Consider the following 26,994-nt stretch of genomic DNA (forward strand, 5'->3'; position numbering starts at 1 on the left):
GCCTGACACCGTCTGAGCCTGCCTCCTGAGACATATATTTTGAATGTGTACGCTATCCATACATGTTATCCAGGGATACGGTACCCTTTCTAACCTTTGTGCAATCACCTGCAATCCATACTGGGCCTGACACCGTCTGAGCCTGCCTCCTGATGAATAGACATATATTTTGAATGTGTACGCTATCCATACATGTTATCTGGGGATACGGTACCCTTTCTAACCTTTGTGCAATCACGTGCAATCCATACTGGGCCTAACACCGTCTGAGCCTGCCTCCTGAGACATATATTTTGAATGTGTACGCTATCCATACATGTTATCCGGGGAAACGGTACCCTTTCTAACCTTTGTGCAATCACGTGCAATCCATACTGGGCCTAACACCGTCTAAGCCTGCCTCCTGAGACATATATTTTGAATGTGTACGCTATCCATACATGTTATCCGGGGATACGGTACCCTTTCTAACCTTTGTGCAATCACGTGCAATCCATACTGGGCCTGACACCGTCTGAGCCTGCCTCCTGATGTATAGACATATATTTTGAATGTGTACGCTATCCATACATGTTATCTGGGGATACGGTACCCTTTCTAACCTTTGTGCAATCATGTGCAATCTATACTGGGCCTAACACCGTCTGAGCCTGCCTCCTGAGACATATATTTTGAATGTGTACGCTATCCATACATGTTATCTGGGGATACGGTACCCTTTCTAACCTTTGTGCAATCACGTGCAATCCATACTGGGCCTGACACCATCTGAGCCTGCCTCCTGAGACATATATTTTGAACGTGTACGCTATCCATACATGTTATCCGGGGATACTGTACCCTTTCTAAACTTTGTGCAATCACGTGCAATCCATACTGGGCCTGACACCGTCTGAGCCTGCCTCCTGATGTATAGACATATATTTTGAATGTGTACGCTATCCATACATGTTATCTGGGGATAAGGTACCCTTTCTAACCTTTGTGCAATCACGTGCAATCCATACTGATCCTGACACCGTCTGAGCCTGCCTCCTGAGACATATATATTTTGAATGTGTACGCTATCCATACATGTTATCCGGGGATACGGTACCCTTTCTAACCTTTGTGCAATCACGTGCAATCCATACTGGGCCTGACACCGTCTGAGCCTGCCTCCTCAGACATATATTTTGAATGTGTACGCTATCCATACATGTTATCTGGGGATACGGTACCCTTTCTAACCTTTGTGCAATCACGTGCAATCCATACTGGGCCTAACACCGTCTGAGCCTGCCTCCTGAGACATATATTTTGAATGTGTACGCTATCCATACATGTTATCCGGGGATACGGTACCCTTTCTAACCTTTGTGCAATCACGTGCAATCCATACTGGGCCTGACACCGTCTGAGCCTGCCTCCTGATGTATAGACATATATTTTGAATGTGTACGCTATCCATACATGTTATCTGGGGATACGGTACCCTGTCTAGCCTTTGTGCAATCACGTGCAATCCATACTGGGCCTAACACCGTCTGAGCCTGCCTCCTGAGACATATATTTTGAATGTGTACGCTATCCATACATGTTATCCGGGGATACGGTACCCTTTCTAACCTTTGTGCAATCACGTGCAATCCATACTGGGCCTGACACCGTCTGAGCCTGCCTCCTGATGTATAGACATATATTTTGAATGTGTACGCTATCCATACATGTTATCTGGGGATACGGTACCCTTTCTAACCTTTGTGCAATCACGTGCAATCCATACTGGGCCTAACACCGTCTGAGCCTGCCTCCTGAGACATATATTTTGAATGTGTACGTTATCCATACATGTTATCCGGGGATACGGTACCCTTTCTAACCTTTGTGCAATCACGTGCAATCCATACTGGGCCTAACACCGTCTGAGCCTGCCTCCAGAGACATATATTTTGAATGTGTATGCTATCCATACATGTTATCTGGGGATACGGTACCCTTTCTAACCTTTGTGCAATCACGGGCAATCCATACTGGGCCTAACACCGTCTGAGCCTGCCTCCTGAGACATATATGTTGAATGTGTACGCTATCCATACATGTTATCCTGGGATACGGTACCCTTTCTAACCTTTGTGCAATCACGTGCAATCCATACTGGGCCTGACACCATCTGAGCCTGCCTCCTGAGACATATATTTTGAATGTGTACGCTATCCATACATGTTATCCGGGGATACGGTACCCTTTCTAACCTTTGTGCAATCACGTGCAATCCATACTGGGCCTGACACCGTCTGAGCCTGCCTCCTGATGTATAGACATATATTTTGAATGTGTACGCTATCCATACATGTTATCTGGGGATACGGTACCCTTTCTAACCTTTGTGCAATCACGTGCAATCCATACTGGGCCTAACACCGTCTGAGCCTGCCTCCTGAGACATATATTTTGAATGTGTACGCTATCCATACATGTTATCCGGGGATACGGTACCCTTTCTAACCTTTGTGCAATCACGTGCAATCCATACTGGGCCTGACACCGTCTGAGCCTGCCTCCTGATGTATAGACATATATTTTGAATGTGTACGCTATCCATACATGTTATCTGGGGATACGGTACCCTTTCTAACCTTTGTGCAATCACGTGCAATCCATACTGGGCCTAACACCGTCTGAGCCTGCCTCCTGAGACATATATTTTGAATGTGTACGCTATCCATACATGTTATCCGGGGATACGGTACCCTTTCTAACCTTTGTGCAATCACGTGCAATCCATACTGGGCCTGACACCGTCTGAGCCTGCCTCCTGAGACATATATTTTGAATGTGTACGCTATCCATACATGTTATCTGGGGATACGGTACCCTTTCTAACCTTTGTGCAATCACGTGCAATCCATACTGGGCCTAACACCGTCTGAGCCTGCCTCCTGAGACATATATTTTGAATGTGTACGCTATCCATACATGTTATCTGGGGATACGGTACCCTTTCTAACCTTTGTGCAATCACGTGCAATCCATACTGGGCCTAACACCGTCTGAGCCTGCCTCCTGATGTATAGACATATATTTTGAATGTGTACGCTATCCATACATGTTATCTGGGGATACGGTACCCTTTCTCATCTTTGTGCAATCACGTGCAATCCATACTGGACGTGAGAACGGCTGGCAAGCTGTTAAGCAAGCTACAGCACCTGTGGTTTGCACACGTAAGTTTTATTTTTTTCAGGAATGACGGTTAGGCCTAATTCCGGAACTGCGGTTGACCTGCACTTACTGGGAAATCATCGTTCGCGGGTAATAATTGTAATCAGTGATCCCCATCACTAACGTTGTTCAGCGGGTTATCTGCACCCATAAGCGACAAACGCTGGCCTTTTCAGTGTAGCGCACATGCAGCCACGGACATGTAAGGGCATGACATACCAGTTATTGGCCAATCTCATGTGCCAGAGCCTCACGTGTCCCTCTAGTAAGCCGGACTCGGACCGCGGGGCATGACGGAGTCTCGTTCGTTAACGGAATTAAGCTTGCAATGTGTGCATCTGTTCTGTAGCTGGCATGGTTGAGGTTTCCCAGGTGGAGTCGAATTTAACCGTAGGCTCCACTCCTGGTGGTGCCCTTCTGGACATTCCTTTAAGGTTCAGCTTTGCAACCATACTGCCCACGTAAAACAAACACTTTGCCTTCATGAATGCTGTTTGGAGGGTCATGACTCGTGGGAATAACGCCGCCCAATCAGTTAACCTGCTAGAGAGATCCTTCGTTGCTCCCAAGCATGACATCACACTCCCTAGGAAGAAGGTAATGCCACTGTGGCGACCGTACTCCTGGGGGCGACACAAGTGCCCTGATGCTCAGCCACTGCTCGATGAATCTGCTGGTACATTGACCCAGACCACTACATTCCCCTCGCACACTACACGACCTGAATCTGACCCTGATGAAACTCAGGTTACCCTTCCCATATACAGTTCCATCTTACACGGTGACAAAGAGGAAGCTGCAGATGAAAGTGCAGGTTCGGCCCACCCGCCATCAGACACACCACCGTACTATCATGGGCCCTGTGCCAGTGCCGTCGCCAACGAGTGGGCCCCCCCTGCTTGCCCAGGATCACAGCACTTGCAAAGTTGAAATACTGTGCAGTGAGATGGAAGATGGTGACGACGAGGAATCCAGAGAAGTACAGGGATTCCCTAGCGAGGAGACTTATTTGATTGTTTTCAATGTTGGGACAGCAATTTTTGGGGAGCACTATACTCTGGAGAATGATAGATGGGGCCCACCATACACTGGAACATTCCAAAGGTGGACATCAGACACTGGAGCAGCATTTACAGGGCCCATTATACACTAGAGCATTAGAAATGGGGCCCATTATGTTTGGAGCATTATTTGGGCCCATAAGACAGTGGAGCTTCATCCATGGGGACCAACATATACTGTAGCATTATGTGGAGCTCATCATATACTGTTTCAAACATTATATGGGACCAATGATTCTGTATGGAGAAATAGATGGGCCTCGTCATGAGATGTAAAAAGTGAGGTATTTTTCATTGTACTATACCGCTATTTCTCTGCCGTATCGGAGCATGATGAGTTGTGGTATGTGTTAAAGGGGCGCTCTTTCACCCAGGGCACATGAAAACCTGCAGCCAGCCCTCCCCCCCCACAACTTTAGCCAAATAACCCCCATTTTTCAGTGCGTAACTTGTATTATGAAGTTAATTAAGGTTGACAAGCTTAAGTAAGAAGAATTGATGCTTTTGGCATTCAAATGGGCACTGTAGGTGTGTTTCCTGTCCTCCTCTCACTGCCGACTTTTATTCCCCATTGACTTACATTGGGTTTCGTGTTTCGGGACGACCCCGACTTTTCCCTATAATCGGACGATCTTGCTCGACCCGACTTTTGGAAAAGTCGGGTTTCACGAAACGAAACGCGACCCTAAAAAACCAAAAGTCGCTCAACTCTAATTAGAATGCTATACTCATGCATGGATCACAATAGAAGCAGCGCATAACATACTTGTAGGACATGTGCCCTGCTGTCTTTGTCTGTGGACCTCATTAATGGCCAACAAAAAATGCTCGAAGGTAAATTTAACAGCCATACTGGACACTAGCCAGCTACACTCTGAAAGATATGCAACCACCTAACTAACTAGCTAAAATCTTGCTGTTAACAGTGCCAGCATCAAGAGCAACCTCTCTGCACTGTTACAGTGTCAAAATGGCACTAAAACGAGATCTATGCTATTTATATGGAGAGGGACATGGGATTTCAGCAGCCAATGACATAAGCTGTTGTGTCAGGACATTGTGGGTGTTTCCTGCGCCCTGATTGGCTAGCCGCAATGTGCACACATTAAGTTCGGTAAAAAAGACTGCTTACAAGAACACCGCGCCTCTGAGCTCTGCAAAACCTGTCCGTTCATAAAACACGTGCCAAATGCTTATGATATACCACCATTATCCTTGCTAAAGTGCTGAAAATACTTTTGCGGCAATGCAAATAGTTCTCCGCACTTTTACTGAATGTTACCGATTTTTACTGATTTTATAAAAGTTTGCTCGTGTTTTCGATCACGAATCCGAATGTACCATATTCATGCCAAATTTATGTTTGGCGATCACTTTCTAAACAAATTCGCTCATCACTAGCTATAAGGTGTTATGCATGCGTGTGTTTTTGCCTCCCATTGACCTGAATGGCGTTCGTTCATGTTCGACGAATATCCAAACCAAATTTTGAAATTTTCGCTCATCTCTATTAAGGATGTGTGGCATACCATGTTTGTGTTCAAGCAAAGATGGAATAGATTTACATTAGACTCGTTTACCGTGGCTATAGTGGTTATCAATTTGAGAGCTGGTGGTACTTATTGTATGTGAGCAATTTTTGTCCTGAGTTATGTATGTGCTCTGTGGTGATGCAAGCTGAAGTATGCACGGTGTGATAGTATTAAGTACAGCGTGGGCCATTTATATGGATACACATAAATAAAATGGGAATGGTTGGTGATTTCAACTTCCTGTTTGTGGCACATTAGTATATGGGAGAGGGGAAACTTTTCAACATGGGTGGTAACCATGGTGGCCATTTTGAATTCAGCCATTTTGAATCCAACTTTATATTTTTCAATGGGAAGAGGGTCATGTGACACATCAAACTTATTGAGAATTTCACAAGAAAAACAATTGTGTGCTTGGTTTTAACATAACTTTATTATTTCATGAGTTATTTAGAAGTTTATAACCACTTATAAAATGTGTTCAAAGTGCGGCCCATTGTGTTGGATTGTCAAAGCAAACCTCTTCTCCCACTCTTGACACAGTGATAGCAACACCGCAGTAGAAATGCTAGTCTAAGGGGGTCAGATTCCTTGTAGGAATGCTAGGGCCTGACACCCATAATGTGGTGGTGCACCATCTTGCTGGAAAAACTCAGGGAACGTGCCATCTTCAGTGCATAAAGAGGGCAACACATCATCATGTAGCAATTTCAGATATCCAGTGGCATTGAGGTTTCCATTGATGAAGAATTGCCCCACTATCTTTGTACCCCATATACCACACCTACCATCAATTATGGGTGTCAGGTCCAAGCATTCATATATGAACAGTTTCAAGGAAAGTGGATTGGTCATCGTGGGCTAGTTGAATGGCCACCAATGTCTCCCAATCTGACCCCCTTAGACTTTTATCTTTGGGGTCATCTGAAGGCAATTGTCAATGCTGTGAAGAAACGAGATGTACAGCATCTGAAACAATGGATACTGGAAGCCTGTGCTAGCATTTCCTCTATGGTGTTGATATCAGTGTGTCAAGAGTGAGAGGAGAGGGTTGTATTGACAATCCAACACAATGGGCAGCACTTTGAACACAATTTATAAGTGGTCATAAACTTGTAAATAACTCATGAAAGAATAACGTTATGTTAAAACCGAGCACACCATTGTTTTTCTTGTAAAATTCTCAATAAGTTTGATATCACATGACTCTCTTCCCATTGAATAAAATAAAGTTGGATTCAAAATGGCTGACTTCAAAATGGCCACCATGGTCACCTCCCATCTTGAAAATGTTCCACCCTCGCATATACTAATGTGGGGAGGTTGAGCTGACGGACAGGTCTGTCTGTAGTAAGAGACAGAGAGATAGCGCAGTGTAGGCTGAGATAAAGAGAAAAGGGTGTCATGTGGTAGTTTGACCATTAGAGGGCAGTGGGGAGTATAGGAGAGTGACTGTGTAACTGCCATGGGTCAAGGTAACTGCCAATGGTCAAAGGTTACTGTCAGGTGATAGTGGGCAGAGCTACTGAGACTGGAAGTATAAGAGGTCAGGGAAGGTTCTGGAAGTTCGGAAGTTCCAGTCAGCCAAGGGAGCTCTCTAGAGAGGAGGATCTGCTGTGAGGAGGAAAGTGGAAAAACCTACAGAGAGTAACTGACAGTGGAGACGGTCACGGGGGGTGACCCAAAAAGGACAGTAGCTGTGGACAGAGACAGACTGTGAGTGTCAGGTGTACGGCATACTCTAAAGGGTGAAACACTGTGGTGAAAGTGCTTAGAGCAGCCACAGCGGGGAAGAGCCATAGATGACGCCAAAAATGGTGAAACTAAGAAAGAGAAGGTACCCGGGTCTCTGTGTAAAAGTGAATTGTGGACTACTCCTGTGATGAAGTACGGTGGTCGTCTGAAAAACGGACAATAAAATCTGAACTGTTGTAAACAACCCTCGTCTCAGTCTCATGTCTGCCGGCACCACGAGGTGGGTCACCCCCCAGTCCTGTTGGATCAGCACCACCTAATCGCCTCCCTCAGTCCGACCCTACATTAATGTGCCACAAGCAGGAAGTTGATATCAACAACCATTCCCATTTTATTTAGGTGTATCCATATAAATGGCCCACCCTGTATTGTAGATGAGTGCTGGGAAAAGTGTTGTATATGAGTTCTGAGGTGTTGATTTTTTTTTATTTATGTCAGTGTATGCTTGTATGTAATGTGTGTCTGAGTGTTTTTATGTAATAATCACATATGTGCTTACCCTAATTTCTATAAATGTGTAATATATATTTTAATTAACAATAAAAGCCATTAGAAGGAAATGCCTTTATTTATCAGCTCGAATCAGGAACGTAGCTGTTGTGAGGAAAAGTGGAAGGCAGATATTTGTAGTCCACTGCCTACGATGGCATGGGCTTTAAATACTAGTTTGCCAGAATCCCTGAAAATGTAAGCTTATGAAAATCTGCCACTCTGTTGTTTTAAAATGTGATTCTACTTGGAAATGTACCATAAATGTGTATGAATTATATTAGCTTGAAACCAGTTAAGGAATGCGAGACAATACTAAATGAACAGAAATTGAAAGGCGGTCAATAACGTCTCCATCATCAGATCTCATTGTTATTATTTTTTCATCAACTAAATTTTCATCAACTAAACTTGTTTTCAAAAAGAGAATATTAAAAATGATATTTTATGATCCTGAATTACATGTGTACAAACTGTTTTATGACATAACTGTAGTGTTGAGCGATACCTTCCGATATCGTGAAATATCGGATCGGATTGGATCGGACCGATACCCAAAAAGTATCAGATATCGCCGATTCCGATACCGGAAACCAATGCAAGTCAATGGGACAGAAATATCGGAATTAAAATAAACCCTATCTTTCCTTGGAGGTTATTTCTACATGAAGAAAAACAACTAGGAATAATGTAGAATGTATTGGGGGAGGTGGAGGAGACATTAAAGGCATAGAAGTTTAGCCCAATCAAATGGAATAGCAGGAATAATTTTTTTTTTAAAGACGTTCGGAGTTACAAAGATATTGACTATGTTAACCTATTTTCTCAGATATGTATGTTTCACTACTTCCATGCTCTTCACCTTCTTTTTTACTTCTCCCACACTTTGTCCTTCATGATCCCCAGCAGCAGCAGCATCTTTTTCATCAACTTCTTCTTCATCTTATTCATCTTCTTCTTCACCTTCTTCATATTATTCTTTTTTTTTACATTCTTCATATTCTTCTTATTCAACTATTATTCTTCTTCATATTCTACTTTTTCATCTTCTTCCTATTCTTCTTCTTCATCATATTCTTATTTGTGACAGGCATTCCTGTAGTTGTTATCTATAAAAGTTTGAAGATTACACCTTTCGTTCTGCCTGTCACAAAAGGTTTACAACAGGATTTGTCCGCGTTCAGTTTGGCCTGCAGCAGCAGCTATTTTCCAGGGGCACCACGAGGAGGAATGGACTCACCCCCATACACTGCTTAGTCTTCTTCTGCTTATAATTTAGATAATATCTTTTGCTCTGATTTTTAGTCTTATGCTTAATGTTCTTCGGCTTTTTGTTCTTCTGCTTCTTGGTCTTCTGTCTCTTGTTGTTCTGCATCTTGGTGGTTATCTTCATGCTCTTTGTCCTCTTGGTCATCTTCTTCAGGGTCATCTTTTTGGTCTTCTTTGGGGTGGTATTCAGGGTCGTCATCTTCAGGGTCATCGTCTTTGGGGTCGTCGTCTTCTTTGGGGTGGTCTTCAGGTTCGTTGTCTTCAGGGTAGTCGTCAGGGAGATCCAGAGTGATTACCAAAAACCATTTAAAAAAACTTGAACTTGGAAATGTAGCAGAAGGTACAAGAAGGCTGAGGAACTGCCGAGAACCAGCTGACGGTACTGGAACCCGGATGGGTAGCAGAAGGAAAAAGAGCCAATGGCACTACCGAGGACCTGCTGACGGTACTGGAACCCGGTTACTAAGCAGGAGGTCCCTGTGCTAGAAAGCACTACCAAGGACCAGCAGACATTGCTGGAACTCCAATCCCGAGATGGAGGCACCTAAGCCAAAGGCACTGCAGAGAACCAGCTCACGGTGCTGGAACCCGGAGGGGCAGCAGAAGGAACCAGAGTCAATGGCACTACCGAGGACCATCTGACGGTACTGGAACCCGGTTACTAAGCAGGAGGTACCTGTGCTAGAAAGCACTACCAAGGACCAGCAGACGTTGCTGGAACTCGGATACCGAGAAGGAGGCAACTAAGCCAAAGGCACTTCTGAGAACCAGCTGACGGTACTGGAATCCGGATGGGTAGCAGAAGCTACAAGAGCCAATGGAACTACCGAGGACCAGCTGATGGTGCTGGAACCTGGAGGTGCAGCAGAAGGAACAAGAGCCAATGGCACTACCGAGGACCAGCTGACGGTGCTGGAACACTGTTACTAAGCAGGAGGTATCCGTGCCAGAAAGCACTACCAAGGACCAGCAGACGTTGCTGGAACTCGGATACCGAGATGGAGGCACCTAAGCCAAAGGCACTGCCAAGAACCAGCTGACGGTGCTGGAACCCGGATGGGTAGCAGAAGGTACCCATGAAAAACAAAGTTGCAAGGCCGCGAGCCGGCCGCAGTTACCGAAACCCACAGTCCTACAGGGGGTGCTTGTCCTATTAGCACTACGGAACCAGCCTTTATTGCCAGATCCCGCAGCCCACATAGGAAGCACCTAAACTGCAGGCACCATAGAGTCGGCTAACCCGACCGCAACACGACAGGACAACGTATTGGTGGCAAAGTGACGTTGACACTACGCGGAAACACGCGGAAACAACTGTCGTGCTGGAACCAGGCTGGGCAGGAGGGAGTACCTGTGCCAAAGACACTGCCGAGAACCAGCTGACGGTGCTGGAACCGGAAGGGGCAGCAGAAGGAACAAGAGTCAATGGCACTACCGAGGACCAGCTGACGGTACTGGATCCTGGTTACTAAGCAGGAGGTACCTGTGCTAGAAAGCACTACCAAGGACCAGCAGACGTTGCTGGAACTCGGATACCGAGATGGAGGCACCTAAGCCAAAGGCACTGCCGAGAACCAACTGACGGTGCTGGAACCCGGATGGGTAGCAGAAGCTACAAGAGCCAATGGAACTAACGAGGAGCAGCTGACGGTGCTGGAACCTGGAGGGGCAGCAGAAGGAGCAAGAGCCAATGGCACTACCGAGGACCAGCTGACGGTACTGGAACCCAGTTACTAAGCAGGAGGTACCTGTGCTAGAAAGCACTACCAAGGACCAGCAGATGTTGCTGGAACTCGGATACTGAGATGGTGGCACTATGCCAAAGGCACTGCCGAGAACCAGCTGATGGTGCTGGAACCCGGATGGGTAGCAGAAGGTACCCATGAAAAACAAAGTTGCAAGGTCGCGAGCCGGCCGCAGTTACCGAAACCCACAGTCCTACAGGGGGTGCTTGTCCTATTGGCACTACGGAACCAGCCTTTATTGCCAGATCCCACAGCCCACATAGGAAGCACCTAAACTGCAGGCACCATAGAGTCAGCTAACCCGACCGCAACAAGACAGGACAATGTATTGGTGCCAAAGTGATGTTGACACTACCCAGAAACAGCTGGCGTGCTGGAACCAGGCTGGGCAGGAGGGAGTACCCGTGCCAAAGACACTTCTGAGCAACAACTGGCGGTGTTAGAGCACAGGGTCAATCATGGAGTAGGCTAAAGCCTAATTGGAGCAAGTTTAATATCTGATGTTGGGATGAATGTGGAGGGAACAGGAGATATTGCCGGACACATGGCAGGGAATCAGCTGACGTTACTGAACCCTACTAACACAGGAGCATGTGTTTTTCTCTGTGCAGACGGCACTTCTGAGCAACAACTGGCGGTGTTGGAGCACAGGGTCTATCATGGAGTAGGCTGAGACCTAATTGGAGCAAGTTTAAAATCAGTTGTAGTGTGAATGTGGAGGGAGCAGGAGATATTGCCGGACACACAGCAGGGGATCAGCTGAAGTTACTGAACCCCACTAACACTGGAGCATGTGTTTTTCTCTGTGCAGATGGCACTTCTGAGCAACAACTGGCGGTGTTGGAGCACAGGGTCAATCATGGAGTAGGCTGAGGCCTAATTGGAGCAAGTTTAATATCTGATGTTGTGTGAATGTGGAGGGAGCAGGAGATATTGTCTGACACACAGCAGGGGATCAGCTGATGTTACTGAACCCCACTAACAGTGGAGCATGTGTTTTTCTCTGTGCAGACGGCACTTCTGAGCAACAACTGGCGGTGTTGAAGCCCAGGGATTCCAGTTCAGGTGGTAGAAACATGAACACAACAGGAGATCTGGACACTATTGCCAACCAATTATTTATTTGGGAAGAGGACTGGCAAATTCCGGTGAGATCCAGGCCTTGTTCATTTTCAGAAAAGTAAGCCGGTCAACATTATCGGAGGATAGTCGCGTGCAACGGTCTGTTAGTACACCACCTGCGGCACTAAAGACGCGTTCCGATAATACACTAGCAGCAGGGCAGGCCAGCACCTCCAATGCATACTGGCTAAGCTCTGGCCATGTATCCAGCTTAGAGACCCAAAACTTGAAGCTGGAAGAGCCGTCTGGGAGTACACTGAGAGAGCAAGACATGTAGTCTGTCACCATCTGACGGAAACGTTGCCTCCTGCTGACTGGAGCCGTCTGTGATGGTGTTGACATTTGAGGCGGGCACAGAAAACTTTGCCACATTTGGGCCATACTGGTCTTGTCTTGTGCTGAGGCGCTGCCTCTGCTCCCTCTTTGTGCAGAGCTTTCTCCACTGCTTCGAAGCACAGAGCTGCTTTGTAAAGCACTAGCAGCACTGCTCTCGGGTGGAATGGAGAACAGTGTGTCTTGGTACTCCCGCATTTTATGCTCCCGGTTCAATGGTAGTATGAGGCTTTGTAAGTTGTCCCGGTAGCGAGGATCTAGGAGGGTGTACACCCAATGATCAGCCGTGTTGAGAATGTGGGCAAAGCGGCGGTCATTTCTCAAGCACTGCAGCATGAAATCAACCATGTGCTGCAGACTCCCAACTGGCCAAGAAACAATGTCCCCTGCTTGAGGCGTCATCTCTGCCTGCTCTGCATCACCCCACCCTCGCTCTACATACTGACTACTAGAGCATTGTGTACCTCCCTCCTCTGGAGAGATGTCTTCCTCCTCCATTGACTCCTCCTCATCCTCCTCACAAAGTGTCCCCTGCCTAGGCCTTTGTGAGGAACCACGTTGCGCAGACTGTCCAGAAGCAGATGGCATTTGTGACTCCTCATCCTCCACCTCTTCCAAAACCTTCTCCCTTAGTGCTTGCAGTGTTTTTTGAAGCAGGCAGATAAGGGGGACAGTCATGCTGACTAGTGCATCAGCTGCACTCGCCATCCGGAATCATCGAAGGCACGCAAAACATGGCAGATGTCCTTCATAGAGGCCCACTCAGTGGTGGTGAAGTGTGAACGGCGCGCAGTGCGACTTGTTTGCGCCTGATGCAGCTGGTACTCCATTACTGCTGCCTGCTGCTCACACAACCGCTCCAACATATGTAACATTGAATTCCTCCTGGTGGGTAGGTCACATATGATGCGATGTTGCGGAAGGCAGAATCGGCGCTGCAGAGCTGCAATGCACGATCTTGCCATGCTGGAACGCCGCAAGTGAGCGCACTCTATGTGGACCTTGTGCAGCAGTGCATCAAGATCTGGATAGTCCATCAAAAAACTCTGCACGACCAAGTTGAGCACATGTGCCAGACATGGGATGTGAGTGAGGTTGCCTAGGCCCAGAGCTGCCACCAGATGTCAGCCATTGTCACACACTACCAAGCCTGGCTGGAGATTCGCTGGCACAAACCACACGTCGCTCTCCTGCTTGATGGCACTCCAGAGCTCCTGCGCTGTGTGGCTTCGATTCCCCAAAGAAATTAATTTCAGTACGGCCTGTTGATGTGTGGCCACGGCTGTGCTCATATCGGTCGTAACAGGTAAGCGTTCACGAGTCCATGTGGAGGTAGACCGTGACGGCCCCTGCAGCGCTGATTCTGAGGAACTGGAGTATGAGGAGGAGTCAATGTGTACAGACTGGATTCCTGCAATCCTTGGAGTTGGCAGAACACGTACAGTGCCACTCGCAAGATCTGTACCCGGCTCCACAACATTGACCCAATGGGCAGTGAGGGAAATGTATCGTCCCTGTCCATGGTTACTGGTCCATGCATCGGTGATCAAGTGGACCTTGCTACTGATGGCATTTATTAGCACATGTTTAATTTTTCCCTCCACATGCTTTTGCAGGGCAGGGACGGCTTGCCTGCTGAAATAAAAGCGGCTGGGCACATTGTATTGTGGGACTGCCAATGCCATGAAGTTATGGAAGGTGTCAGTCTCCACCAGCCTGAATGACAGCATTTCAAGGGCCAATAGTTTTGCAATGCCAGCATTCAGAGCCTGTGGTCGGGGATGGTTTTCCCGAGTATGGCCGCCTTTTCTCCCATGCCTGCGCTACTGATGGCTGTAGAGTGGCCTGGGAGTGTGAGGATGACAGGGAACGTGGTGCTGTGGGTGGAATTACACTGGGTCTCTGTACAACAGTGCCAGAGGTTCTTCCATTGTCATCCTGTGAGGAAGCCGAACCAGCTGTGTGTAAGCTGGAGGAACAGGCTACAACACGAGCTGAAGAGGTGGTAGGTGGTGCTGTAGGTTGGCCTACGTCTTCAGTGTGTCTTTGTAACTCCACCATGTGCTTGGTCCGCACATGTTTCCACATATTTGTGGTATTGAGGCTGCTGACACTTTTCCCTCTTTTGACTTTCTGATGACACAGCTTGCATTTGACAAAGCAAATGTCATCTGCAACTGTGTCAAAAAAGGACCACGCACTGCAAGTTCTGGGAGTGCCCGTTTTGGGTTTTGGAAGAGGAATGCTACTAAGGGGGGCCGAAGAGGAGGCTACAGGCAACCAAGTCTGCCCCCTCCCTCTCCCTCCTGTCTTGGCCGTTCAGGGAATCTCTTCCTCAGAGCTGATCCCACTACCTTCCTGTTCCTCGCGCCATGATGGGTCAAGGACCTCATCATCTACACTACCCTCTTCAAACACCTGCTTCTCCTGGGTAGTCTCGCCAGCACAGTACGCACCAGAAAGTGACACCTGAGTCTCATCATCAGATGCGTACTGAGGTGTGCTGACCATAGGCACTGGCCCACCCACCTCTTCAGATTCAGAGAGACAAAACTAATGCGCATCACTGCATATTCCCTCTTCTTCACATTCTAGAATGCTGCTTGGTTGGCCCCCTCTTTCCAAGCCAACAGATTCAGAGAACAGAAATAGAGAATGAGATGGCTCCTGTCCAGGACTCTCTGAGTGCCTGGGCAATTTGGCAGGTGGTGAAGGATGTGGAAGTAATTGAAGTCGATGCATTAGCTGCCATCCGTCCGACAACGGCTTCAATTTGTTCCTCCCGCAGCAGTGGGCTACGGTGAGCTCCTACAAAGCTGCACATAAAGGACTGTTCCCTGTTAAAACTGGGGATGCAGAGTCACTGGTGCCCGCAGCATGCACAGAATCCCCACGTCCTCTCCCTGCTGAAACTCCACGCCCGAGACCACGTGCTTTACTCCCTGCCTTCTCCATCTTGGTAGACTGATAAAGATAGGCAGAAAAGTACTAAGGGCTTAGTGTGCTTATTCCTGAACAGCTGCTAACAGGTATCAGAAACACTAATTTTATAAAGTGTGTGGACTACACTTTAATATGAGCTAATGTGGCCTACACCACTGTAAAGTGGAGTGTTTGGTGAACTTTATTTACGTGGTTTTTTTTTCAAAAAAACAAAACGGATGTGACCAAAGATGTAAAAGCGATAGTAGCCCAAATAGTTTGTGATACTATTACAATGCAGGAAGGTAACCTACAATGCAATCGATGAGGCTCCAAAAAATAGGCTAATACTAATCTGGCTGGGGCTGCAGGGCACAAGCCAGCAAAAAGGCTCCTCTAACTACTCCTATATAGTGTCTGCAACCAATGTAGATGGATACTGATGGATGCACACTAATAGGATAAATCAGTAAACATGAGCAGCAATAAAAAAAAAAAAAATACGTATGAGGCAGTGACACATGCTGAGTGGCCTACAACCAGAGGTGGCTGCAGAACACACTACAGCGTGAGCTGCACTCACACACAGAGACCTCACAGACAACCGTGAACAGTGCAGAGAACTGGGCACTAGCACTGAAAGGCTGCAGAAAGGCTCCGCTATCTACTCCTATATAGTGTTTGCAACCAATGTAGATGGATACAGATGGATGCACACTAATAGGATAAATCAGTAAAAATGAGCAGCAATAAAAAAAAAATACGTATGAGGCAGTGACGCATGCTGAGTGGCCTTCAACCAGAGGTGGATGCAGAACACACTACAGCGTGAGCTGCACTCACACAGACCTTGCAGACACCTGTGAACAGCGCTGCAAGGCAAAAGAAAGCTTCACACAGGGGTTGCTAAAGTAGCCTGGGTAAAGCACAATATAGAAAATCGCTATCTCTAACTGTCCCTCATAGTCAGAAGAGCAGCGTCCTGTCCCTAACTGAATTCACAGCAGAGTGAACCCAAAATGGCGGCGGCGGCTTTTATAGTGCATCATGACATCATTTCAGCAGTCAATCACAGCCATGCCATTAGTTAACATGCCTAACAGGATGTGCCCACACTTCTTAGGATTCCTCATTGGCTGAATCAAATCAAATTGGCTCATAGCATTATGGGAACTTCCGATTCCAGTATTCGATATGCTAAAAGTATCGGAACTCAGAATCGGAATTCCGATACCGCGAATATCGGCCGATACCCGATATTTGCAGTATCTGAATGCTCAACACTACATAACTGTAATAAGTCTTGACAAGTTGCATCATTAATTTGTCCCAGTGCTCTCTGAGCACACAACCATTCCCAGGAGATCCTTTCAGTTGTTCTCTTTTGTTATATTAAGGTTTCCATACATCAGTTTCTATTTCGTGAAATCTATTAAGATTAAGAAACAATAGGACAATTTAGCAAAGGCTTGATTCTTACATATGTGTTGCTAAAGTCCCATTCTGGCATTTTCTTTTTTATTTTACCCGTCAGCTAGATTTCAGTTCTGTATGTATAGTAAAATATTTTCCATCGCTGTTCTGGTCCCTCTCTGTCATCCCGTGACCATAGCTTTCTTGCCGGATATAACGGCTGACCATTTGCTCTCTAATGGTAGGTTCACATGAGCATATAAAAAAATCATTCATAGTTTCCAGAAGAGTTGGACAATTTTTTTCTCACTTGCCATCTATGTGCAGTTGTTACTTTTTACAGTAGCAGGTATAAATAATTTAAAAGACCATTTACAGCTCCCTATGTTACAGATTTGCAATGTGTCCTTAAAAATTTGGTGCTATACTGTGGCTCCGAATGTCATCTGATGCTTTTACGCACCCTATAAACTTGAATAGATGAGTTTCATCCAGTTTACAGAAGAAACTAGCGCAGGCTGCAGTTCGGTCCATGAAAAAAAGACACTCAACATTGTCACATTGAATGACATTGGTCTGAGTGCAATCTGGATTTCATGGATAGCACTCGGACGGAAAATACGATTGTGTGAATGAGCCCTGAATGCAAGTCTCATCATGTAAGAGTCTCATCCTGAGTTCCATAGGTTTACATTGAAAAGTGACTTCTGTTCCACATATCAAACACCGAAGTAAACAAGGTAGACACAACTGTGGTCATGTAGTCCAGGAGGAGAACAGAGCAAAGCTAGAAATGGCAGAAGACAATGACTAGTAAGTATTAGGGTATGTGCACACGTTGCGGATCCGCTGCAGATTCGCTAGTGATGTACAGTACTATGTTATCCTATTGAAAAAAAACCGCTGTGCACATGCTGTGGAAAAATCCACGCGGAAACGCAGCGGTTTATTTTCCGCAGCTTGTCAATTCTTTGTGCGGATTCCGCAGCCTTTTTACACCCATTCCATTATAGGAATCCGCAGGTGTAAAAACACATGCCAAATCTGCACAAAATTCGCAGGAAAGCCACAGTAAAAACGAGGGTATTGTGACCTGCGGATTCTGCAGATTCCACGCGGAAAAATCCTCAACGTGTGCACATACCCTTATACTTCAAACTGAACATACATGACTGATTACTTACCTGTTGCAAAATAAAAAACACCAGATGGTATTTTATATCCTAATCCCTATTTTAAGCTTGATTTATATTAACTCTTTTCATTTAAGTTTTTTTTTTTATCTCTGTGACATGAAGAACACATTTGCATTTGTAACAGTGAATGTTTCTAATATTATTCATATTTCCCATAACTTGATGTCATTTACTGCTGTCATTTTACTATTTTTGTGTCATATTTCTATTTTAATATATCTTTTCTTTTTGAAAACAGATATCAAAATATTTGGTGCCCGTAAAAAAGCATAAGCAAAATTCAATTATGCAAAATCAGTCTGTTATTAATATTACAAAATTCTTCCTGATTGGCTTTTCCGTACCACACCGTTTACCTCTCGTCTGCATTATTATATTCTTTTACATATTTATCTTATGTGGAAACATTTTGATCATCATTGTGGTGAAAAAAGAATCAAAGCTCCACTTGCCGATGTATTTCTTCATTGCAAATTTTTCTTTTATGGAGATTTGGTACACAACAATTTTTGTGCCCAGGATAATACGAGATCTTATCAGCAACGACAAATCCATTGCCTTGGCCTCATGCATTATTCAGTTTTACTTTGCTATGGTATGTGGCGCTAATGAGCACTGTCTACTAGCTGTTATGTCCTATGATAGGTTTATCGCGATCTGTCACCCCCTGTATTATAATGTTATCATGAAACCAATAACTTGTGTGCGGCTTATTTTAGGCTCCTGGGTCGTGAGCCTCCTGGCTCCTGCATTTCCAGCATATTCCCTGTATGAAACAAAATACTGTGGAGTCTACATTGATCATTTTTTCTGTGACATTGCTCCATTAAACTAGAACAACATGGGAAGGGAAGCAAAAGACCAGAAAAAGCCATACACCTGACAAATGCTATTGAGAACTCTGCTATTAGAAGTGGAAAGGAAGAACAAAGACGAAAGAATCTAATTAATAAAAATATTGGAGAAAGAGAAACCAATCACAAACTAAAATGTTTCTATACTAATGCACAAAGCATGGGCAACAAACAAGGAGAATTGGAACTACTAACACAGGAAAAGAAATATGATGTCATTGGAATCACTGAAACTTGGTGGGACAATACACATGATTGGAATACAAGACTAGAAGGATACAACTTATTTGCAAGAAACAGACTTGATAAACGAGGAGGGGGTGTCGCATTGTATGTTAGAAACGCGTATATCTGCACAGAGATTGAAGCTTCAGAGACTGGGAGTTCTGTGGAAACTGTTTGGGTAAGAATACAAGGACAGAACAATGGAAAGGACACCATTGTAGGCATTTACTACAGGCCGCCTGTGCAAGCTGAAGCTATGGATGAACTCTTTATGCATCAAATGGCCAAGTTCTCCAAAAAATATGACATAGTTGTCATGGGAGATTTCAACTATCCAGACATTTGTTGGGAATCTCTCTCAGGCAAAACTAACAGGTCAAGGAAATTCTTATCCTCTCTTGCTGACAACTTTATCTTCCAAAAGGTAAGGGAGAAAACAAGGGGAACTGCTACCTTGGATCTAATCCTTATAAACAGGGAGGAAATGGTTGAGGAGGTAAAAGTGGCTGGGACCCTAGGAGGTAGCGACCATGCTATTTTAGAATTTTGGATAACTAGAGGCGGAAGACCTGTGAAGACTCAGACGTCAAGGTTAGATTTCAGAAAGGCAGATTTTAAGGGATTCAGAAAGAGAATTGGAGGGATCCATTGGCTGGATATCCTTAAAGACAAAAATGTCCAGGAAGGATGGGAAATCTTGAAAAATGAAATTCTCAAAGCACAGTTGTTAACAATTCCGAGAAGAGGGAAGAATAGGAAGCAGTTAAGGAAACCAGGATGGATGAACACAGAACTTAAGCACATGCTAAAAAGGAAGAAAAAAATGTTTATAAAATGGAAAGAGGGAGGCATATCTAAAGAAGAATATAATGCTGTCTGCAGAACCTGCAGGGCACAAATCAGATTAGCTAAAGCTGAAAATGAATTGAGGCTTGCAAGAGATGTCAAAAGCAATAATAAAGGATTTTGGGGATATGTCAAAAGTAAAAGAAAAGTCAAAGATGCTATAGGATTTTTACAGGATGAAAATGATGAAATGGTAAGACAGGATGTTGAGAAGGCTGAACTTTTAAATTCCTATTTTGCATCTGTTTTCTCTCAGAAAGGAAATGTAACATCAACTGTTATTCACTGTCCTATTAAGGGAATAGAAGAATCCAGGATATCTATAAACAGAAAGATAGTGAGGAAACACTTAGCTAGCCTAAATGAATTCAAGTCTCCAGGTCCAGATGAATTACACCCCAGAGTACTGAAGGAGATAGCAGAAGAAATTTTTGAACCCCTCTCTATAATCTTTGAAAATTCTTGGAGAACAGGAGAAGTGCCAGAAGACTGGAGAAGAGCAAATGTTGTTCCTATCTTCAAAAAGGGGAAGAAGGTGGACCCAGGTAACTATAGGCCGGTGAGTCTGACTTCTATACCAGGAAAGATCTTTGAACAAATTATTAAACAACATGTATGTCAATACCTGGATAAGAATGAAGTGATTAAACAGAGTCAGCATGGGTTTGTAACTAATAAGTCATGTCAGACTAACTTAATTTCCTTCTATGACGGTATCACTGATTGGTTGGATCAAGGAAATGCTGTAGATATAGTATATCTTGACTTCAGCAAAGCATTTGACAAAGTCTCTCATACAATCCTTATTGAAAAAATGATTAAGTATGGAATGGACAAGGCAACTGTTAGGTGGATTCATAACTGGCTTAGTGATCGGACCCAAAGAGTGGTCGTAAATGGCTGCACATCCAGTTGGAAGAATGTCTCAAGTGGGGTACCACAGGGCTCTGTCCTGGGCCCTGTATTGTTCAACATCTTTATCAACGATTTAGATGAAGGAATTGAGGGTAAACTGATTAAATTTGCTGATGACACAAAGCTAGGAGGGATAGCTAATACTAGAGAAGAGAGAGAGAGGATTCAAAAAGATTTAAATAAACTGGAGAAGTGGGCAGCAACTAACAGAATGGTTTTTAACAGGGAGAAATGCAAAGTACTACATCTGGGCAATAAAAATGGAAAAAGCATATATAGAATGGGAGGAATAGGGCTAAGTGACAGCACATGTGAAAAAGACTTGGGTATACTAATAGATCACAGACTGAATATGAGTCAACAGTGTGATGCAGCAGCAAAAAAGGCAAATGCAATTCTAGGATGTATTAACAGAAGCATACAGTCTAGATCACGTGAAGTCATTATTTCCCTCTACTCCTCTTTGGTCAGACCTCATCTGGAATATTGTGTCCAGTTTTGGGCACCACATTTTAAAAAAGACATCAACAAACTGGAGCAAGTTCAGAAAAGAGCGACCAGAATGGTGACCGGTCTGCAAACCCTGTCTTATGAGGAAAGGTTGCAGGATTTGGGAATGTTTAGTTTGCAAAAGAGAAGACTGAGAGGAGACTTAATAGCTGTCTACAAATATCTAAAGGGCTGTCACATTGTAGAAGGATCAACTTTATTCTCATTTGCACAAGGAAAGACTAGAAGCAATGGGATGAAACTGAATGGGAGGAGACACAGATTAGATATTAGAAAAAACTTTTTGACAGTTAGAGTGATCAATGAGTGGAACAGGCTGCCACGAGAAGTGGTGAGTTCTCCTTCAATGGAAGTCTTCAAACAGAGGCTGGACAGACATCTGACTGGGATGATTTAGCGAATCCTGCTTTGAGCAGGGGGTTGGACCAGATGGCCCAGGAGGTCCCTTCCAACTCTACGATTCTATGATTCTATGATTCTATGATTATTGCAGATTTCTTGCAGTGGCATTGCCGACAATGGAAATTTATTTTATACATTGTCAACCATTATAATATTAAGTTGCTTTTCTCTTATATGCATGTCCTACATATTTATCTTGTATACTGTATTGCATACAAAATCACATCAAGGGCGTTTTAATGCTTTTTCTACCTGTGCATCCCACCTTACTGTGGTAATGATTTTTTACAGTGCATGCATTTTTACATACATCAGACCTGGTTTGCATCAGAACTATCAAGCAGACGACAAATTTGTATTGGTGGCTTACGCTCTTGTAGCACCTATGCTAAACCCCATGATATATGCTTTCAGAAATAAAGCAGTGAAAGAAGCCTTAAAGAAATGTGTACAATATCATTAAATAATGGAAGGCATTATTAATTACTAAAACATAATAATAATCAAAAATAATCATTTGCAGGGATAAATCAACCTATTTAAGGCCGCTTTCACACGTTAGTGGCTCCGGTACGTGTAGTTACAGTTTTGTCACATAACGGAGACACTGATACACATACACCAATTAAAATGAATGCTTCTCTGCACATGTCAGCGTGTTTTCACGGACACATGGTCCGTGTGCAAAACACGGAGACATGTCAGTGTTTGTGGGAGCACACGGTCCGCAAAACGTGCTGCACACGTGCACATGGAGAACAGTTCACACTGTCCTCCATGTTCACGGACAGCCGCCAGGGAAGAAGCGCTACTGTAAGCCGCTGTTCCCCGGTGGCTGGTGCTGAACACGGCTGTCATTCTTCTCTCCTGCTCTACCGGCAACAGCCAGCAGGAGAGAATGAATAAAAAAAACCCGATATGGGGTCCCCCTCTGTTTGTGAATAACCCGGAAAAACTCACAGCTGGGGGCTGCTATTCTCAGGCTGGTAAGGGGCCATTGATCTTGGCCCCCACACAGTCTAAAAACAGCAGCCCGCAGCTGCCCAGAAAAGGATGCGCCTATTCTGGAGCCCTGTAGCTGTGGCAAGTGGGGTTAATAAGGGGTTAATGTCACCTTACTATTGTAAGGTGACATAAAGCTCTGCTTAGTAATGGAGAAGTGTCAATAATTACGAATCCATTACTAATCCTAGAGTTATTCAAGGGTTAAATAAACAAACACAATAAGTATTTTAATGAAATAATATACTACACAGTTTTAAAATATTTATTATACTCCTAATCCCATATCGAAGCTGTTGTTCTCCTGTTAAAAATAAAAAAATAATAAACCAACAATATAGCATACCTGTCCAGCGTACAGTCAAGTCCCATGGCGTAAATCCATCTCAGGGGGTTAATCATTTTACAGTCGGAGCGCTGCTAATGCATCGGGTTTTTTCATTCATTCTCTCTTCCTCGCTGTTGAAGAATGACAGCCGCGTTCAGCACCAGCCACCAGGGAACAGCACTTACTGAAGCGCTTCTTCCCCGGCGGCCGTCTGCGTGGTCCTGATGCGGCACACGTGCAGCACACGTGTGCCACACGGCGGTTCCACGTATACACATGGACCCACGGACACAGATAGCGCCAGTACCGGAAATATCTGGACGTGTGAGACTGGCCTAAGGCTGGGGCTGTTTTAAAGGTAATCTGTCCCCCCTTTTTTGAGATATCATATAATGATATCATTCAATTGTGTGTCACATAAGGATTCTCTTAGTACTTTTGCTTCCCCCTGACCCCGCACCTTTCATGCATAAATACCTTTTTTATATCCTGTCAGATGTATGTAAACTGTCGCTGTCTGGTCCGATGGGCGGGGCTTATTCACCTGCTCCCCCCCTCCCTGTCTTGTTCTACGCATTTCTTCTTGTGTAGAGCAAGACAAGGAGGGGGGGAGCAGTTGAATAAGCCCCGCCCAGCAGACCGGACCTCGGCAGTTTACATACATCTGAACCGATATAAAAAAGGTATTTATGCATGAAAGGTGCGGGGTCAGAGGGAAGCAAAAGTACTAAGAGAATCCTTATGGGACACACAATTGAATGATATCATTATATATCTCAAAAAAAGGGGGACAGATTCCCTTTAAGCTTTAATGCCAGGAGCAAAACTTCATCTTTTGAAAGCTGTATACTAATGGTATTTTCTTTTTTATCTTTTTTTTTAGTTTAATCATATGTTATCGCAGGACACATTATTTAAATTTAATATTGGAACTCATATACCTTTGTAGTTCTTGTTTAGACAAAATGGTCACAAATTTGGGAAAAACTTGACTTTTCCTTATTTTTCATGTTCTGTTATATAGTATTTGTTCAATAAATTATTATTTCCTCCTAAATGAATGCTCTAATTCCCTTATGCATTATGGTGCTATATACTGTATGTGTACTTTGTTTAATGAATACATCGCTATAACAAGAAAAAAACGTATGTCACGGATCCTTACACTTGCCAGTCCTACCAAACATCAAGGCGTTGGTAATAGGCTGTAATGCGGATGCTCTGCTTTAACTGTGTGTGAATTATGCCACATACACATTGGAATTTATTTTGTGCACTAGTATTTGCACCTGTGTTGCTGCCATAATTAGATGGGTCCAATGCACCCTGATAGTGCTTTTATTTGAGGCCTAGGCAGGTAAGCATCTCTGCCTTTTTTTCATTGATGTTTATATATTTTTGGAGGATTTTTAAAGTCCTTTTTGTGTCAGTGAGTTTTTGCTTATTTGTTGCCCTTAGATGAAAATTGACAAGGTACAGAAACTTTTTTGTAAAAGTGAAAAATTAGGTATTATGCTATAACAGGCAAGGGTCATTACCATATGTTTGATGAAATGACGACTTTGTGACAAAAATGTAATATATATTATGTATATTTGTGCACCTGATTCCCAAGACAGATTAATTTATGTCATGCAATTGCATGTTTGTGTAATAGTTTTTGTTTCCTAATTTCTACATTTTTCTATATTTGCTCATTAGGGTTAAAGAGAATGTGACAGCTGATCCATGCGTCTCAGGCAGAATGTATCGGATACTGGGTGCATGAAATCAGCCAGGCAGCTTTTCAGAGTCCAACATACCTGGCTGAGATCATACAGCCATCATCTGATACAAGCTACCCACGGACTGGGTTTGCGTGTATCAGCTGTTAGGTTATCTTATCATTTTAAATGGAGGACAATATTTTGCTTAGTCACTACAAAGCTGGCCTGTATGTAACTAATTTTTTTTTCAGCAAACTGGGGTCAATAACTTGTCCAACAAAATTTTACAGTAGCACAGAAATGGCAGAATTTTTTGCGCACTCAGATGTGATCTATGTGATGGACAAACCCCTATTTAAAATAGCTGGCCTGCAGGTAGCTATTCTTTTTTCAGCAAACTGGTGTCAATAACTTGTATAAGACACTCCAAAAAGATTTTACAGTAGCACAGAAATGGCAAAATTTTTACCACACTCAGATGTGAACCCTGTGACGGCCAAAACCCTGTTTAAAATAGCTGGCCTGTTGGTAACTATTGTTGTTTCAGCAAACTGGTGTCATTAACTTCTATAAGAAACGCCAACAAAATTTTACAGTAGTCCAAAAGGGCTTGCATTTTCTGCGCACTTAGATGTGATCGATGTGATGGCCAAACTCTTGTTTAAAATAAATGCACTGTAGGTAGCGTTTTTTTTCCATCAAACTGGTGTCAATAACTTGTGTAAAACATTCCAAAAAAAATTTACAGTAGCCCATAAATGGCAGAATTTTCCTTGCACTCAGATGTGAACCCTGTGATGGCCAAACCCCTGTTTAAAATAGCTGGCCTGTAGGTAACTCATTTTTCAGCTAACTGGTGTCAATAACTTGTGTAATACACTCCAACAAAATTTCATAGTAGCCTAGAAATGGCAGAATTTTCTACACACTCACATGTGATCACTGTGACGGCCAAATCCCTGTTTAACCCCTCTGTTCCACCCGATGTACTATTCCATCCATGTGACCTGGATCATAATTCCCATAGACGGAATAGTGCATCATCGCGATCGGCCGCGCACATGGGTGGTATGCAGCCGATCACAGCATGGTGTCAGCTGACCTGTCACAGACCACTCCCGGCACTTTAAACCCCGGAACACTGCAAACAAACAAGATTGCAGCATTCCAGAGCAGGCACAGGGACTGCCATTGTGATACAGGTCCCGATCGCTGCCATGGAGACCCGATGCCGTTATGAAGATATCAGGGTCTCCAGAGCTGAGAAAGCTCCTGTCATGTGCAGTGCATGATCAGGAAGTCTCTCAGGTCAGTGTAAAATACATGCAGCGCTGACAGCTTCTATAACATGCAGATGCTGCTTCATCTGCAGACTATAGAAGTGATCAGCCTGCAAACAATGATTGTCCCATAGTGGAACAAAGTGTAAAACATAGAATGGAGTAAAAAAAATTTAAAATACTGTAATAATAATAACAAATAATAATAAAAAAATCTAAATTTATTCTAGTGATAAATAAATATTTGAATGAAAAAAAATCTAAACAATAAAAGTAAACATACTTGGTATTTCCAAGTTCGTAATGACCCGACCTCTAAAACTGTCTCACTAGTTAACCCCTTTAGTGAACACCATAAAAAAAGGCAAAGAACAATGCTTTATCATCATACCGCCGAACAAAAAGTGGAATAACGCGATCAAGAAGACAGATATAAATAAACATGCTTACCGGCTGCAATCTGACGAGGGTATGCAAATTCAGCTTAGAATGGCTGTTGTCAACAGCCATTATAAACATGGTACCACTGAAAATGACATCTTCTCATGCAAAAACAGGCCACCATATAGCGTCATCAGTGAAAAAATAAAAAAGTTACAGCAGTCAGAATAAAGTGATGCAAAACAATTATTTTTTCTATAAAATAGTTTTTATATATAAAAGTGCATAGAAAAAGATATAAATGAGGTATCGCTGTAATCGTACTGACCTGAAGAATAAAGCTACTTTATCAATTTTACCACACGCGGAATGGTGTAAACCAGTGGTCGCCAACCTTTTTTGCACCAGGGACCGGTTTCAAGCAAGACCATTCTTCACCCCATCACTCCCCTCTCCCCATCATTGCCTTCACCCCATCACTCCCCTCTCCCCATCACTGCCGTC

The 26,994-nt window shown here is 44.0% G+C and overlaps 1 protein-coding gene across 1 annotated transcript; it reads left to right on the top strand.

The window, feature by feature from the left end:
* The first annotated feature begins 18,633 nt into the window (after positions 1-18,633).
* On the top strand, positions 18,634-22,256 carry LOC141058657 (olfactory receptor 9A2-like). The gene is made up of 2 exons (XM_073554847.1): positions 18,634-18,809; positions 22,109-22,256. Exons 1-2 carry the CDS (start codon positions 18,634-18,636, stop codon positions 22,254-22,256), a joined length of 324 nt encoding a protein of 107 aa, XP_073410948.1.
* The last annotated feature ends 4,738 nt before the right edge of the window (positions 22,257-26,994 follow it).

The sequence above is a fragment of the Dendrobates tinctorius genome, unplaced genomic scaffold (genome assembly GCF_039654945.1).
Source record: "Dendrobates tinctorius isolate UK_male_01 unplaced genomic scaffold, ASM3965494v1 ptg000213l, whole genome shotgun sequence".
Classification (NCBI taxonomy): domain Eukaryota; kingdom Metazoa; phylum Chordata; class Amphibia; order Anura; family Dendrobatidae; genus Dendrobates; species Dendrobates tinctorius.

Bases quoted from the DNA above. Each gene is read 5' to 3' on its own strand.
- LOC141058657 (XM_073554847.1), top strand. From the start codon at position 18,634: ATGGTATGTGGCGCTAATGAGCACTGTCTACTAGCTGTTATGTCCTAT. The intron at 18,810-22,108 runs GTATGAAACAAA...TACATACATCAG, and splicing joins GCATTTCCAGCATATTCCCT to ACCTGGTTTGCATCAGAACT.